This window comes from Trichomycterus rosablanca, chromosome 18, assembly GCF_030014385.1.
Source record: "Trichomycterus rosablanca isolate fTriRos1 chromosome 18, fTriRos1.hap1, whole genome shotgun sequence".
NCBI classification, from domain to species: domain Eukaryota; kingdom Metazoa; phylum Chordata; class Actinopteri; order Siluriformes; family Trichomycteridae; genus Trichomycterus; species Trichomycterus rosablanca.
In genome coordinates, this window is record NC_086005.1 from 21129667 (window position 1) to 21147292 (window position 17626).

A 17626-nucleotide genomic window follows, 5' to 3' on the forward strand; every position below is an offset into this window, starting at 1 on the left:
CTCCTACCTAGTTGGACCACCTTGTAGATGTCAGAAGTCAGAGACGATCGCTCATCAATTGCTGCTGTCTGAGTTGGTCATCTTCTAGACCTTCATCAGTGGTCACAGGACGCTGCCCACAGGGTGCTGATGGCTGTTAATTTTTGGTTGGTGGACTATTCCCAGTCCAGCAGTGACAGTGAGGTGTTTAAAAACTCCAGCAGCGCTGCTGTGTCTGATCCACTCATACCAGCACCATGTCAGTGTCACTGCAGTGCCGAGAATCATCCAACACGCAAATAATACCAGCTCTGTACTGGTCCTGACCATTGAAGAACAGCATAAAAGCAGGTTAAAAAAGTATGTACAGAAACCGATGGACTACAGTCAGTAATTGTAGAACTACAAAGTGATTCTATATGGTAAGTGGAGCTGATAAAATGGACAGTGAGTGTAGAAACAAGGAGGTTTTAATGTTATGGCTGATAGTATATATAAAGAACAGGCAACATTTTGCTTAAAACTGTTTTATTAAACAATGCAGCTAAACCCAGCATACAGAATCAGCTGAATAATTTTACTTGGGTCATTTGGTACTAAACGAGAAGTACAGCTTTGTTCAAATTCATGAATTTGCACTTAACGTGGTAAAACTGACTCCAAATTAAGTCGAGTGAGAGGAGTACCTTCCAGTTATCCCAAGCTTTTAAAACACGGCTCTTTTAAGCATCATTTGCATTCCACAGAAACGTTTGCGCATCATAAATAATTATTGCTAAGCCACTAACTACTATAAACTGGCTTAAGAAAACTCTTTATAAAAATGCAGAAAGTTGGACTATAACTGCATGCTCTGGAAGCACTGCTCTACAAGTATATAAAATATACAAAAAAGAAATGTCTCAAAACTAGCATGTCATATAGCAGGATAAATATCTTTAAAAGTATCATGTAGGCTGTGTGGATTATGTACCGTAACCTAACTGTGTTTAAGTCACCGTTGAACACACCTGAACAAGGTCCAACCCTTAAACATTCTCAGTTTGCTAAGGCAATAATTACATTAAAACCCGGATTTAATAAACAAGGTGTTAGTAGTTCCCATCTCTGAAATCCATCAATGTTTGAGCCATGGGTGAGCAGCTAAAGAGGCTTTACTCCGGTCGCCGTAGTCATACAGCAGCTCCTCTTCCTCCTCTATATCTCTGGAGGCCACAAGGATCAGATGAGGTATTCCATTGATGTCGTGGAGTTTGGTCTGACAGTTTCCGCTCTTACTGTGGTTGATGAGCCTTCCCATGCGGCCAGTTTCTTTCGTGGCATCCACACTTGAGGAAAATAAGAAAAACAGTAAATGAACGGTAGAAAGCTCAGTAAAGTACGATGTATGAGTATACACCAATCAGCTCCACTTACCATATAGAAGCACTTTGTAGTTCTACAATTACTGACTGTAGTCCATCTGTTTCTCTACATACTTTTTTAACCTGCTTTCACCCTGTTCTTTAATGGTCAGGACCCCCACAGGACCACTACAGAGCAGGTATTATTTTTGTAGTGGATCATTCTCAGTACTGCACTGACACTGACGTGGTGCTGGTGTGTTAGTGTGTGTTGTGCTGGTATGAGTGGATCAGACACAGCAGCGCTGATGGAGTTTTTGAACACCTCAGTATCACTGCTGGACTGAGAATAGTCCACCAACCAAAAATATCCAGCCAACAGCGCCCTGTGGGCAGCGTCCTGTGACCACTGACGAAGGTCTAGAAGATGACCGACTCAAACAGCAGCAATAGATGAGTGATCGTCTCTGACTTTACATCTACAAGGTGGACCAACTAGATAGGAGTGTCTAATAGAGTGGACAGTGAGTGGACACGGTACTTAAAAACTCCAGCAGCGCTGCTGTGTCTGATCCACTCATACCAGCACAACACACACTAACACACCACCACCATGTCAGTATCACTGCAGTGCTGAGAATGGTCCACCACCTAAATAATTCCTGCTCTGTGATGGTCCTGTGAGGGTTCCGACCATTGAAGAACAGGGTGAAAGCAGGTTAAAAAAGTATGCAGAGAAACAGATGGACTACAGTCAGTAATTGTAGAACTACAAAGTGCTTCTATAATGGACAGTGAGTGTAGAAACAAGGAGGTGGTCATAATGTTATGGTTTATCAGTGTACATTTGGTTATAAAGCATTTGGAAGTAAAACAGTATCTTGCTACAACTCACCAGTATGTTTTGCTGAGATACTGGAAGTAATACATGTAGCAGCCCATGGTTGGGTCTTGTGCATATACAGCCTCCCTTTTTTTGGCATCAGTTTTCAGCAACAGGTCGCCATGATATTCCACTACGTACTGCCCTTTCTGGAAGCTTTGGGTGGCAAATACTCCTCTTCCCTTTCCTTCAGTGTACCTTACCTAAGAAGAACATAATGATTAAGTTGAACTCAATGTAAATGTGCTGATAATCATGTGCTTAACTTCTCAAGTTACTTATATTTACCATCATTCCATTTTCTATCCCTTCTGTGATCAGCTCGTCTATGTGTCTCTTCTGTTCACACTGTTGAAAAGAAAGAGTTTAGCAGCTTGATTAATTTAACACACCTAAACTTGGTCATTACTGTATTTTGTAAGTTGATTTGTGCGTTTTAGAAAATTCCTCATTTTATCCCAAGATACAGAGGGTCCTCCTAGTAAAGACAATATGTTGTAGAAGTTATTTCACATAATACAAGTCTGTATACACTGATCAGCCATAACATTATAACCACCTCCTTGTTTCTACACTTACTGTCTACACTTATTTTATCAGCTTCACTGACCATATAGAAGCACTTTGTAGTTCATCTGTTTCTCTAAGTACCTGCTTTCACCCTGTTCTTCAATGGTCAGGACCACTACAGAGCAGGTATTATTTAGGTGGTGGATCATTCTCAGCACTGCAGTGACACTGACATGGAGGTGGTGTGTTAGTGTGTGTTGTGCTGGTATGAGTGAATCACACACAGCAGCGCTGCTGGAGTTTTTTAAATACTGTGTCAGAGACGATCGCTCATCTATTGCTGCTGTTTGAGTTGGTCATCTTCTAGACCTTCATCAGAGGTCACAGGGCGCTGCCCACGGGGCACTGTTGGCTGGATATTTTTGGTTGGTGGACTATTCTCAGTCCAACACCTCCAACACCTCATACCAGCACAACACACACTAACACACCACCACCATGTCAGTGTCACTGCAGTGCTGAGAATGATCCACCACCCAAATAGTACCTGCTCTGTGGGGGTCCTGACCACAGTGCTTCTATATGGTAAGTGGAGCTGATAAAATGTACAAGGAGGTGGTTTTAATGTTATGGCTGATGGGTGTATTTGGTATAAGGGGTAATGTGATTAAAAATTAGCTTAGCTTAGTAGTATACTAATGCAAAAATTACCACTGAACCAGAAAATGTAAATATCAAAAACAATTACCTTTATTTCAGTTTTGCTTTTTCGTGAGCTTCTTCGTATGGGATAGTAGTCTGTGACCTTCCGGTTATTGGAATTCTTGCTCGCTGCACTAAAGAGAAAGTTGACCATTATTAAGTTGAAGTACTGCATTATTTTTAAAAAGTGACTAAAATAGTTGAGAGTTAAAGATCTTCACACTTCACGCAAAAAATAACTCGTAAACAACAAGAGTCCCTAGCGTCAGCATGTGTTAACATTAGTTACGTGTGACAATTATATATATTTTCGTAACCCGCAACCCACGCAATGGGTAAATGTTACAGCCAGCTTCCGGCGTAGTGATGAAGCGTCGCTCCCTACTCCCTACAGTTTGAAGTTCACTTCATTTGAACATTTTCGTTACCTTTGGATTGGAATCTCACTTAAAATGGTGGAATACCCTACGTAGTGCACTTCACAGGAACAACTGGGGTGAATGGAACGCTCCTACAGAATTGGCGCTAATGGTCGAAAGAACCAATCAGACCTTCTTTAGTAAGAAATGCTGTTATTTGCATTTATTCAGTTTGCTTCACACAGATGATGCGTCAATGAAACGCTTGATTGGCTTTCTAACGAGTTTCACAACCAGGAAAAGTTTGGAGGTTTTTAATTATAAGCACATTTACAAAATAACGAATTATATTCCTAATGGGACAACACACGCTTATAAATATAATAGCATCTGAAAGAACATAAGCTAAGGTAAGCAGTGGTTAGGATTTTTTTTTGCTGTGTTTTGGATTTTGGCCGCTGTGCCGTGATTTATCGCGCGCTTTTGTTTTGCAATGAAAACAAAACGTATCAGCTTAAGCTTTTAACTGGTACCTTGTTACGAAAATTACATTCATTTGTACAATGACTAGGAAAGTAAAGGCACTAAGTAAAACGACAAAATACAGTCGCTAATATGTTGTTTTTTATCTGAACTTACATATTATTTGTTTATTTCAACGCTACATTTCCAATATATGTTTTGTGTTTATTATATTGATTCAGACTCTAGTCTAAAGACTCGTGACTTGACTTGGACTCGTATTTTGTGACTTGTGAACATCTCTGATGTGAACAGACATGATGCTACAAAACAACGATGTTGTTTTGGGTCCCTGGCTGTTACTGAAACACTTGAGCTAGTTTAGGATCTTATACTTAAACTGTGAAACAGGTCATAGTAAGGATGATTTAGGGTCTGTTATTTATTTGTACTTACACCTTATGTATCATTAACAGGAATTATTATGAAATGTTTTTATTCGCTTGTTTATAGTATTCTTGTATGTATAAATGAAGTCCTAGTCAGGTGATCTGTAGCACCCTAATTACTGAGTTAGTACATGCACCATAACCACAATCTTACACTCTTTGTGAAGATTTCTTGGCTTTGAATTTGCGACAGCTTGCTTTCCTCTGACAGGCTGGATAAGTGAAGGTGACCTCTGGAGTGACTTTAGCTGGTGGGGCTACATGAGACTGTCGGCAACGAAGATGTCTCGTCTGTTCTTCTGCTATGCATGTTGAAATTTGAAGGTCTTCACTCACAGCTAGCATGGGGAGAATAATCTCTCCGTTTACAGTACTGGGTCTTTTGGCTGTGAAGAAAGTGCAACACTGCATATCAGGTAAACATACAATAACTCTTATAATAAGAGGGGAAACGTGTGACAGCTACATGACACACAAGAGAGGACAAATCACACTGCAAACTGTCAAATAGGGATGCACCAATCAGATGCTTAGTACAGTAGACCCTTGATGTACAGACCGTTTACTATACGAACAAATTTCGGATAACGAACCGGAATTTACACGCGAACCAAACACGTGACATCATGAACAAGTTGACTCCGACTGTCTCTCTCTCTCTCTCTCTCTCTCTCTCTCTCTCTCTATCTATCTATCTATCTATATATTTCAGTGAGCAAACATTCGGACAGCGGACGTGTTTTCTTTATATTTTGCAAAATTCAATAGCAAAATGGCCCCAAAGTAGGTGAAGAGAAAGCGTAGTGGTGAGAAAATAAAACAAAAATATATTACTATTGAAAAAAAGGACATTTATTATGGTGTATGATACAGCACACGTACTGTACTGAAATGTGATGTGTTTTTTTATGTACAGTACAGTACTACTGTGTATTGTTGTTTATTATTGTTTATTACAGTATTATCTATTCTATAATTTAAGATTTAAGGGAAAATATACTTGTATTTATAACAAAAAAGAGCATTTAAGACATTAGAAAGGTTAGCTAAGGGGGTGGTTTGGGAGGTCTGGCACAGACTTAATTCTATTTACATTATTTCTTATGGGGAAAAATAGGTTTAACTTACGAACATTTTGACTTAAGAACAGCCCTTCAGAACCAATTAAATTCATAAGTCAAGGGTCTACTGTATAGGTCGTTTATAATGGTATGGAATTCCGGAACAGTAGCAGATCAAATGTCTTCTGACATTTTTATCAAACACTTGACTAATAAAACACAAATCTTACACTGAAATACTGAAATATTATTCATTTACCATCTTGCACATGTGCTTTCATATAATCTGACATAAGAAACATATAGAAACTAAGCTCTCTGTCACTGTTGGATCAGTATCAGTGAAATGCATTAATACTGATACAAGATCCAGGATCGGAGCATCCAGATGAATGGATGGAATTTACAGTAACAAACATCAGTGACAATCTGCACACATTTACACAATGCATTAATTATGCAACAGACATCATTAACAATATTAGAGTCTTACAATTATTTTGTGCATCCATATGTGTGCAAAATATCCTGGAGGATTTCCCATCTTGGATAACTTGGACAGAAATTTCCTCATGATGCTGTGCCTTTGAGGGCTGATGGTTCAAAAAACCATGAAGTGTAGAGTGTCCATTGCATAATATGTCCTAAAACACAAGAATGATTAACATCATTTACTTCTAGATTACTAAAGCAGGCTGTGGTTAACAGTACTACAGTCATTCTAGGCAGATAAATGTGTTTCCAACCAGCCCAAGCAGTGATAGATCTACCACCAGCCATAACATTAAAACCACCTCCTTGTTTCTACACTCACTGTCCATTTTATCAGCTCCACTTACCATATAGAAGCACTTTGTAGTTCTACAAGTACTGACTGTAGTCCATTTATTTCTCTGCATACTTTTTTAGCCTGCTTTCACCCTGTTCTTCAATGGTCAGGACCCCTACAGGACCACCACAGAGCAGGTATTATTTAGGTGGTGGATCATTCTCAGCACTGCAGTGACACTGACATGGTGGTGGTGTGTTCGTGTGTGTTGTGCTGGTATGAGTGGATCAGAAAATGTCTAGTTTGCCAAATGTTTAAGAACTACAAAAAGGAAAGCAGATTTGCTATTAATTAAAAGCTGTTGGAATGTTGGAAGACTGCATACTCACACTGCAAATCACCTGTTCTACTGGATTCCAATCAGGTGACCGCAGGAGTCATGGAAAAACACTGAACTTGTCATCATGTTTTAACCTGTGCATTCTGGACGCAGTCATTACAAGATGGGTGAATTGGCCATCAAGGAATTACACAGTTTTTAAAAACCGTGTCCACTCACTGTCCACTCTATTAGACACTCCTACCTAGTTGGTCCACCTTGTAGATGTAAAGTCAGAGACGATCGCTCCTCTATTGCTGCTGTTTGAGTTGGTCCTCTTTGATATCTTCATCAGTGGTCATAGGACCCTGCCGACGGGGCACTGTTGGCTGGATATTTTTGATTGTTGGACTATTCTCAGTCCAGCAGTGACAGTGCAGTGTTTAACTCTAGCAGTGCTGCTGTGTCTGATCCACTCATACCAGCACAACACACACTAACACACCACCAATGAATGACCCACCAACTAAATAATACCTGCTCTGTAGTGGTGCTGTTGGGGGTCCTGTGGGGGACTATTGAAGAAGAGGGTGAAAGCAGGCTAAAAAAAAGTATGTGAAGAAACAGATGGACTACAGTCAGTAATTGTAGAACTACAAAGTGCTCCTATATGATAAGTGGAGCTGATAAAATGGACAGCGAGTGTAGAAACAAGGAGGTGGTTTTAATGGATAATGTGAAAGGAGTCGACATTGTTGTTATTGAACACGCCCACACACACACACACACACAACTGCTAATGGGCCTGCTGGTTAAACTGTGTTCACTACTGGTAATCAGGTCTACACGTTTCTCCTTCATTCACCCCCAGTAAACACTACACAGCCATAGTGAAAACACAAAACATATCAATGTATGTTTCTACACGCCCAGGCGGCACTAAAACAATAGGGAACAACTAGCTAGTTTGTTTGGGATATTTTAGCTTAGGTTAGCTAATAAATAGTACGTTAATATATATATATATATATATATATATATATATATATATATATATATATATATATATATATATATATATATATACATATACATATATGTTATAGAGTATTTACCTAATATTTGACGTATATCATGGCAATGCGGTGTGACTTACCGCGTTCATTTCAGCCGTGCTTCTCCTTGTTGTTTGCAGCGCTTAACGTTCAGCAAGCGAACAGAGAAGCGACCATAAACCTAGTTTATTCCGGCACTTTTCCGCTTCCAACCAGCGCAGAAGCTAGACATGCCAATGCTACCTACGATTTTTCGTCTCTCCGGCGCTAAAAAAACGAACTTTCCGCTGTTTCATTGACAGTACTTCGGCCGAGCTAGTTTTTTTCACAGTTTCACGCCGCCATGTTTCTACTTTTAAGTCATTCATGGGAGGAAGACACATGTGAGCATTTAAATGGCCGATAATGCCCCAAACTAGCCGCTACATGAAAGCTCGATAAGCGGCGCTATTGCTTCCAAAATAATTAAACGTTGAACTTCACTGTTTATCTATTTACTTATTTATTTATTAGGACTTTAATGTCATGTTTTACACATTGGTTACACTATTCGTTACACAAGATTCATCAGTTCACAAGTGTAACGTCAAACACAGTCATGGACAATTCAGTATCTTCAATTCACCTCACTTGCACGTCTTTGGACTGTGGGAGGAAACCGGAGAAAACCCACGCAGACACGGGGAGAACATGCAAACTCCATCACACCTGGGATATCGAGGACCTTCCAGGACCTTCTTGCTGTGAGGCGACAGTGCCACCCACTGAACCCACTTTGTAAGGTACGGATATAAGCGTGTACCCAATTTATCAATTAAAGAGTGCCCCTCATAGGACCACTCTTTTTCTGGGTGATGTTTGGGTGGTAGATTAATCTCAACACTCTATTTATTACACTCAGCTGTATTACAGCTGTAAATACAGTTTATACTGGCATTTTCATTAGGAACACACACCCTGTTAGATAGGTATGTAGGTATGTAGGTATGTACGATAGATAGGTAGGTGTGATTGATTTTTTTCACTATGCAATAAAAGTTACAAATGTATCAACTGTGTACCCAATTTATCAGTCAAAAAGTGCCCCTCTTTAGGTAGACTAATCTCAGCACTTTATTTATTACACTCAGCTGTATTGGTGTACATTTTAAATACAGTTTAAGTATACTGGCATTTTCATTAGGAACACACACCCTGTTAGATATGTAAGTAGGTAGGTAGGTAGGATAGATCGATAGATAGATATGCTAGACAGACAGACAGACAGACAGACAGATAGATTAGAAAGGTAGGTGTGATTGATTTTTTCACTATGTAATAAAAGTTAAAAGTGTCAGTATAAAAGTTGTAGTATGTAAAGTGGGTTACACTTGATAAAATATAACTTGTTTTGGAGCAATATGATGAATACTTTAAAAGCTATTGAAGTTATTAATAAAAATCTGATTTTTATTATGTAATAAAGGGTAAAAGTGTCAGTATAAGAGTTGTAGTTGGTAATGTGGGTTACACTTGATAAAATCCTACTTGTTTTGGAGCAATATGATTAATATTTTAAAAGCTATTGAAGTTATTAATATGATGAATACTTTAAATACTATTTAAGTTATTAATACAAATCATATTTTTATTATGTAATAAATGGTAAAAGTGTCAGTATAAGAGTTGTAGTATGTAGTGTGGATTACACTTGATAAAATACAACTTGTTTTAGAGCAATATGACAAATACATTAAAAGCTATTGAAGTTATTAATAAAAATCTGTTTTTATTATGTAATAAAGGGTGACAGTGTCAGTATAAGAGTTGTAGTATGTAATGTGGGTTACACTGGCTCATATACAACTTGTTTTAGAGCAATTTGACAAATACTTTAAAAGCTATTGAAGTTATTAATAAAAATCTTCTGTTTTTATTATGTAATGAAGGGTGACAGTGTCAGTATAAGAGTTGTAGTATGTACAGTGTATCACAAAAGTGAGTACACCCCTCACATTTCTGCAAATATTTCATTATATCTTTTCATGGGACAACACTATAGACATGAAACTTGGATATAACTTAGAGTAGTCAGTGTACAGCTTGTATAGCAGTGTAGATTTACTGTCTTCTGAAAATAACTCAACACACAGCCATTAATGTCTAAATAGCTGGCAACATAAGTGAGTACACCCCACAGTGAACATGTCCAAATTGTGCCCAAATGTGTCGTTGTCCCTCCCTGGTGTCATGTGTCAAGGTCCCAGGTGTAAATGGGGAGCAGGGCTGTTAAATTTGGTGTTTTGGGTACAATTCTCTCATACTGGCCACTGGATATTCAACATGGCACCTCATGGCAAAGAACTCTCTGAGGATGTGAGAAATAGAATTGTTGCTCTCCACAAAGATGGCCTGGGCTATAAGAAGATTGCTAACACCCTGAAACTGAGCTACAGCATGGTGGCCAAGGTCATACAGCGGTTTTCCAGGACAGGTTCCACTCGGAACAGGCTTCGCCAGGGTCGACCAAAGAAGTCGAGTCCACGTGTTCGGCGTCATATCCAGAGGTTGGCTTTAAAAAATAGACACATGAGTGCTGCCAGCATTGCTGCAGAGGTTGAAGACGTGGGAGGTCAGCCTGTCAGTGCTCAGACCATACGCCGCACACTGCATCAACTCGGTCTGCATGGTCGTCATCCCAGAAGGAAGCTGACGCACAAGAAAGCCCGCAAACAGTTTGCTGAAGACAAGCAGTCCAAGAACGTGGATTACTGGAATGCCCTGTGGTCTGACGAGACCAAGATAAACTTGTTTGGCTCAGATGGTGTCCAGCATGTGTGGCGGCGCCCTGGTGAGAAGTACCAAGACAACTGTATCTTGCCTACAGTCAAGCATGGTGGTGGTAGCATCATGGTCTTGGGCTGCATGAGTGTTGCTGGCACTGGGGAGCTGCAGTTCATTGAGGGAAACATGAATTCCAACATGTACTGTGACATTCTGAAACAGAGCATGATCCCCTCCCTTCGAAAACTGGGCCTCATGGCAGTTTTCCAACAGGATAACGACCCCAAACACAACCTCCAAGATGACAACTGCCTTGCTGAGGAAGCTGAAGGTAAAGGTGATGGACTAAACCAAATTGAGCACCTGTGGCGCATCCTCAAGTGGAAGGTGGAGGAGTTCAAGGTGTCTAACATCCACCAGCTCCGTGATGTCATCATGGAGGAGTGGAAGAGGATTCCAGTAGCAACCTGTGCAGCTCTGGTGAATTCCATGCCCAGGAGGGTTAAGGCAGTGCTGGATAATAATGGTGGTCACACAAAATATTGACACTTTGGGCACAATTTGGACATGTTCACTGTGGGGTGTACTCACTTATGTTGCCAGCTATTTAGACATTAATGGCTGTGTGTTGAGTTATTTTCAGAAGACAGTAAATCTACACTGCTATACAAGTTGTACACTGACTACTCTAAGTTATATCCAAGTTTTATTTCTATAGTGTTGTCCCATGAAAAGATATAATAAAATATTTGCAGAAATGTGAGGGGTGTACTCACTTTTGTGATACACTGTAAGGGGCTTATGATATGGGGCTGTGTTTCTCCAAATGGCATCCATCCATCCATCCATCTATCTATCCATCTATCCATCTATGTCATCAGAGGGAATTCATTATACAAAGTTTGCTATACGTGTTGTGTAAAACAGTAAAAAAAAATTTAGTGATGTTTATAAAACCACGTGGAAGGGTGGTGACATGGCTAATGTAAACAAGTTGTACTCAGTTTTGGGAATTGCCATAATCTGGCTAGTCTACAAGTTGTACTTTATATAGTGCATTTAGTAAAGTGTATTTATCATTTTAGGGACCATCATCGATAATCACACACCTTGCTCCTGACCCGAACGCGTGTATGAGACCTTGATGAGGCTTGTCAGCAGTGGTCAGGCTGTTCCATCGACCTTACCAACATGGCACTCTGAAAGTCACGGGATGTGACACAGGAGGAAATATTCAGGACGTCACTTCCTCTGCCTGCGAGAAAAGGGTCACGTGATGCTGGTTTAGCGCTGTGCTTGTCTGGAAACTTTTTTTGCTTAAAATGTGCAATATTACGGCAGAAGTCGAACGCGTGAGGTTCGGTTGCAGTGAGTTGTTACCGAGTCGCGGTTTCGGTGCGCCGGGTGCTGCTGCAGTGGCACAATTTTGGCGTCCAGCGTTTCTTTGTCGCTGGCTAAGAGTCACGTGACCTGCACGCGCTTGTGGACGGTTGGTAAAGATGGCGGCCGCTGGTCAGAGAAGAAGCGGAGAGGAGAGGTAACGTCTTCCACATAACCGCCACAGTCAGCGCGCCTGGAAACCGCGCAGTGAGTATGTTTTATGTGTCTTTACAGCCGAAAATGTTGCCTAATCTTTTTATATCGTTTCTGCGTCTTTTTACACGAGTAATGTGGGCATTTAGAGCCAATTTGTACACTTTTGATCATGATCCTAACGGGTGGTTAGGTAGACATAGCTGAAGAGCGGCTGCGTTCTAAACATCACACTGCGAACTACATAGTGTGTCAAAGTAGTAACTACGCGAGTGTAGTGTTTTATCATTGTAACTTGTTTTAGTGCTTGCTGTATGCTGAATGTAACCGAGCCAGTGTTTTGTTATCAGTTTACAAATATTAATGCCCGGCTAATGGGATATTAGAGGCTCAGTACTTGACGCGTTACTTCTTTAAATAAAACTTATCGACATTTTTACATTTTCCTCCACAGTTCCTGTAATTTCTGAGTATTTTATTTCTCTTTAATTGATTTAAACGTAAAGGCTGGTTAGACCGCTTGTCAACTTGCAGTTTTGACAGAGCACGAGGGTGGCTGTGATACAAACCGCCCTTAACTCACTACAGAGCTTCAGTAGTGGAGATTTCGGCTCTTTTCAGGGAGTCATATCAATTGATTCAACTGTTCAACAGGAGTCGACTCTTAGCAATCACAAGTGTAAGTTGAGGTATAAGTGACTTTTACACAGTCCATTCACAGGTTAGCATTTGAAACACTTTATTTTAAATCCAAATGAATAAAACATTGCAGTATATTTGTTCTTAAGCACGGTGGCTTAGTGGGTAGCACTGTCGCCTCACAGCAAGAAGGTCCTGGGTTCGATCCCCAGGTAGGGCGGTCTGGGTCCTTTCTGTGCAGAGTTGGCTTGTTGTGCGCGTGGGTTTCCTCCGGGCGCTCCGGTTTCCTCCCACAGTCCAAAAACATGCCACCAGGCTAATTGGAAACACTAAATTGTCCTATAGATACTTAGCCACTAGATGCACAAACCAGTGCATTGTAGCGCCGGTCCCAAGCCCGGATAAAGGGGGGGGGGGGCGGTCAGGAAGGGCATCCAGTGTAAAAATTGTGCCAAATCAATGCCGAGAGCCGACCCCACAACCGAACGGGACAAAGGAAGAAGTATATTTGTTCTTAAGAATGTCCTAAATTTAAAACTAGAAGAATATTAGAGCTGTGTTGATCACAAATGGTCACTTATTTTATTAAATTTGCTGAATCTAATTGACTAATTGAATCTGATGACTCTAATGCAGACATTACTGGCAGACATTACTGTCTTGACATCCTATTTGAATAACAACTCTTAAAATAATTTCAAGCAGTGACCTACTAAAAACAAGTCAATTATTTTAACCACTGATCCATCAGTGCTTTAATTTACTGAACCATTAATCCCATGCTGTAGTACTGGTTTTGACAGCTTTGTGATCAGTGTAATGTTTCTCAGGTGATTTTATAATAATTGTAAACAAAATTTTTTGACATTGAGCGTATAACTTCACATCCAATTTGCTGGCGCAGAAGAGCATAACTTCATATTAAAGGGTGGTGTGTTAGAGAATAGCATTTCAAATGTAGGCAAAATGTATTAAAGAACTAAGTAATTTAACACAACTTTTCACAAACTTGGTGGTAATTTGTAGGTTCAGTCACGTCCATTTCTTCCCCTGTTCCTTAATTCGGAAGCTGAATTACAGTTACCCACTGTTTCCTCATTTTGGCTTGACATTCCTTTTTGATGCATGATTCACCCACTTCACCACCTTTAGTATTCTTCTTTAGTAAGGAGAACCTAAAAATCCCCACCTGAAACATTTTGGGGTATTTCTAATAAAACTTCCAAGGAAATTGACAGTCTGTCACTGAACATTGTGTTAAAGTTGTGAATAGGTCAGCATTATCACAGGACTATTTTGTCCCACCTATCTAAACATTGTTTTAGACCAAATTTACCCCTTTATTAAAACTGTATGTCCTTAAAAGCAGTGGTGTCTTAATTCATAATGTGCTCTGTCTTCAAATTTCCCAGACCAGTTCAATCGAACATCTGTTAGATGTGCCAGGCAGACAAATCAGATCCATTAGAGGCGGAACCTTGCAACTTACAGAGCTTAAAGGCTCTGCTGCTAACATTGTGGTGCCAGATATCAGGAGAAGCATTTTTTGAGCAGGTTTTGAGTCCGTGCCTCTGAGTTGTATTAGGCAAGTTTTAATGCAGTGGTTGATCGGTATATGTATGGGGACCATAGGTGGGGACAGTGGTGGCTCCTGCCAGATCTCTCAGGGGGGGCAACTGTTGTGATGATGGTCAAGGTGACCCATTCAATGGGTAAATTAAAGCTTAAATAATTAACATCTTAAGTCATCTGTCAGTTTGCCCTCACAGATAATTTTGAACATGGAGAGAGACCAGCTTCACCATTAATCATTAAATTAAGTAAAACCTTCACACTAACAACTTAATTCAGTCCTCATCAGATAGCATTTTATTTTAGATGCAGCAGATCCTGAGGTAATAGTAGTCATGGTGACGAGATCGCTAGCTGCTCCAATTATCGCTACACCAGGTTACGTGTGACACAAGCACGTAAGTGCGAGCCCTCCCGGAACCCATACAGATTGTATTGCAGTGCCTACAGTTCGAAAAAAAGTGCCTTTAGAGCAATCCGGACGATTTTCAATCGGACTGAAATAATAACTTAATAGAACATGGCCAGCGACAAATATAATAATGAATATCACGTTTTTTTGCAGACTGGAACGTTGCACAACAGTTTTTGGATGGTTAATATATAACAGTGCAGAACAATATTGTTTCAATCTCCAAACGTGTTTTATTTCAACCTTCAAACCACATTAATACAACGTTTTGGTTGTAACAATGTAGTTGTGTTTGCTGGAAAGTAATTTCCCAACCACTGTACACGAATACTGACTCGTTTGATTGAAAGAGTCGCTTCTAAGAGTCGATTCAAAGAGTCTACTCGTTTGACACATCAGTAGCGAAAACTCTTTAGTGTCCTACCTCCTGTTTGATACTCGGTTCGGGACCAAACCACTTGTTTAGCTTCCCTTTTAGCAGCGTTTAAGCATAACGTTTATAAACGTATGATGTCGAGACGTGTTTTGGGTCGTAAACGAAATGTTTATTTACACCCTTTATGGCGGAACAGTTCAATTTGCTGTTCAGGTTTCGGTTTGCGAGCTAAACGTTAGCTGCTATAGTGCAGTGTAACTACTGAGTCTGATGTTTGCTAGCGAAAGTGAAAGCTAAGTTTAGAGCTTGTGTTCGGGTGTATTCAGACGCACTAGGCTGGTTATTTAAGCCAGTAAAGCGATCCTGATTAAAACATTCTGATGAAACTGACTGAAATGGTTTGTTCCGGCTGATCTGTGGTTATTTATTGACTACCCTGATCAGCTAGCATGTTTAGCTTTAATTCCGCTCAGGACGTGTCCTAGCGTCATATTATTGTGTAACACGGGTCTAACAGAAGGACACGATCTCTGTATGAACGCACTATTCCTGTTCATTACGCGTCGAGCTCTTTTCTGCTTTTACTTCTATTAAATTATACACAAGTCGATCTGAATAGCCGGTTGCCGTTTTCCTAAATAGCAACGTCAGACCAGGAAGTAGTGTGCTAGCTGAACGAGTGCAAACACGTGCAAAGGTGCATGTTGTGGTAACACGCTAGCAAGTAAGTCTTATTGTTTCCAAAGCTATATTACTTTCTGTTGCATTTTTTTAATTGTAAGTATTTCTACAGTCTTATTCTGGGTTAAATTATTTCAAACTTTGTGTGACAACATAGCAACAACGCATGGTGGTTTGCCTATTCTAGTTTGTCATCCATGGTAACCAGTGGGTGGACTCGTCTGTAACCCTTACTGATCAGTACTTTTGTGTTTAATTAAAAACACCATTATACGACTTAGATGTTAAGTTTATCATAAATGCTTGTTCTTTTTTTTATTTAAAGAGATGGATCCAGGACAAGACTTACTTCTTGCAGCCCTTAGTGAAAGTGGAATCTGCCCAAATGACCTATTCGAGTTTGATTCTCAGGACACTGCCCAGTCCCCTGCATTACAACAGGTAAGCAGTGCCATGTGCTTCTGTTCTCTTGTGTTCTAATGTGATCAGTAGGCATCTGAGTGGCTTTTGGGTAATGTGTAATATAGGTCCAGAGATGTTCACAAGTCACAAAATACGAGTCCGAGTCAAGTCACGAGTCAATATAATATACACAAAACATATATTGGAAATGTAGCGTAGAAATAAACAAATAATATGTAAGTTCAGATAAAAAAACAACAGATTAGCGACTGTATTTTGCCGTTTTACTTTGTGCCTTTACTTTCCTAGGTACCGGTTAAAAGCTTAAACTGATACGTTTTGTTTTTACTGCAAAACAAAAGCGCGCAATAAATCGGGCACAGCAGCCAAAAACACAGCAAAAAAATCCATAACCGTTGCTTACCTTAGCTTATGTTCTTCCAGATGCTTTTAAATTTATAACCGTGTGTCCCATTAGAAATATAATCCGTTAGTTTGTAAATGTGCTTATAATTTCGCAAAAAGCGTTTCATTGTGTGAAGCTGCAAACTAAATACATGCAAATAACAGCATTTCTTACTAAAAATTAAAATAAGAAGGTCTGACTGGTTCAGAAAGCGGTTTCTGTATGAGCGTTCCATTCACCCCAGTTGTTCATGTGAAGTGCACTATGTAGGGTATCCCACCATTTTAAGTGAGATTCCAAAGGTAGGGAGCGACGCTTCATCGCTACGCCGGAAGCTGGCTGGAACATTTACCCGTTGTGTTCATTGCAGGTTAAAACGGCTGGAGCTTTATTAGAGAGCAGAAAATGACATGATCAGAATATAATATGTAATTAATTGTCACAGGTAACCATGTTAACTAGAGATGGACCGATCGGGGTTTTTGGCACAGATTCCGATCTCCGATCTCCTTTCAGGGACATAGGCCGATAGCCGATTCCGATCGGGGGGGGGGGGGTAATAGCAGTAAATAAACTTAAAAAGAGCCTCAAAGTAAAGATAAACCGGAGCAGCGCGCGTTTGTGTTTGTGCCTTTAGAAGAGACGCAGTTACAGTTACAGAGACGCAGAGTTCACAGTATCGCTATAAGTGATTCATTGATTCATGAGTTGATTCGTTTTTATGTGAAGCGTAAGTTTCTCTTCTCAGTTAACTCTCCGTGTTTACTGTTCTTAATTAAATGTCGTGGTTTTAAATAAACACCAGCTACTACAGAACATTTTGTGTGACTCTTTTACATTAAAAAGCTTCATTAAAAAGCTTAATTAAACTGCTATTACCACAGATCTGTAACCGAGTCAGACTCGTTCTGTCTAAGGAGCTAAAAGTTCAGCAGATGATCCTGAACTAAC

The 17626-nt window shown here is 40.0% G+C and overlaps 2 protein-coding genes across 5 annotated transcripts in view; one reads left to right on the forward strand and one right to left on the reverse strand.

The window, feature by feature from the left end:
- Positions 1 to 490: 490 nt before the first annotated feature.
- kmt5aa (lysine methyltransferase 5Aa) lies at positions 491 to 8238 on the reverse strand. 2 transcript variants are annotated; one of them, XM_063013973.1, is made up of 7 exons: positions 7993 to 8238; positions 6242 to 6392; positions 4842 to 5073; positions 3464 to 3551; positions 2494 to 2553; positions 2218 to 2408; positions 491 to 1307 (listed from the first exon to the last, which is right to left on the reverse strand). In XM_063013973.1, exons 1-7 carry the CDS (start codon positions 7999 to 8001, stop codon positions 1097 to 1099), a joined length of 942 nt encoding a protein of 313 aa, XP_062870043.1. In that variant the 5' UTR covers positions 8002 to 8238; the 3' UTR covers positions 491 to 1096. The 2 variants fall into 2 exon arrangements, with proteins under 2 accessions (XP_062870043.1, XP_062870042.1); XM_063013972.1 differs by lacking the exon at positions 7993 to 8238 and adding an exon at positions 6588 to 6669.
- A 3761-nt stretch (positions 8239 to 11999) lies between these two features.
- Positions 12000 to 17626, forward strand: part of sbno1 (strawberry notch homolog 1 (Drosophila)) — a 31871-nt gene continuing 26244 nt past the window's right edge. For 2 of the 3 annotated variants that reach the window (XM_063013721.1, XM_063013723.1), the window contains exons 1-2: positions 12000 to 12241; positions 16193 to 16308. In XM_063013721.1, the coding sequence (XP_062869791.1) occupies positions 16195 to 16308 (114 nt within the window). In that variant the 5' untranslated portion in view covers positions 12000 to 12241; positions 16193 to 16194. Of the gene's footprint in view, positions 12242 to 15828; positions 15911 to 16192; positions 16309 to 17626 lie in introns of all 3 variants that reach the window. The other variant, XM_063013722.1, reaches the window with a different exon arrangement.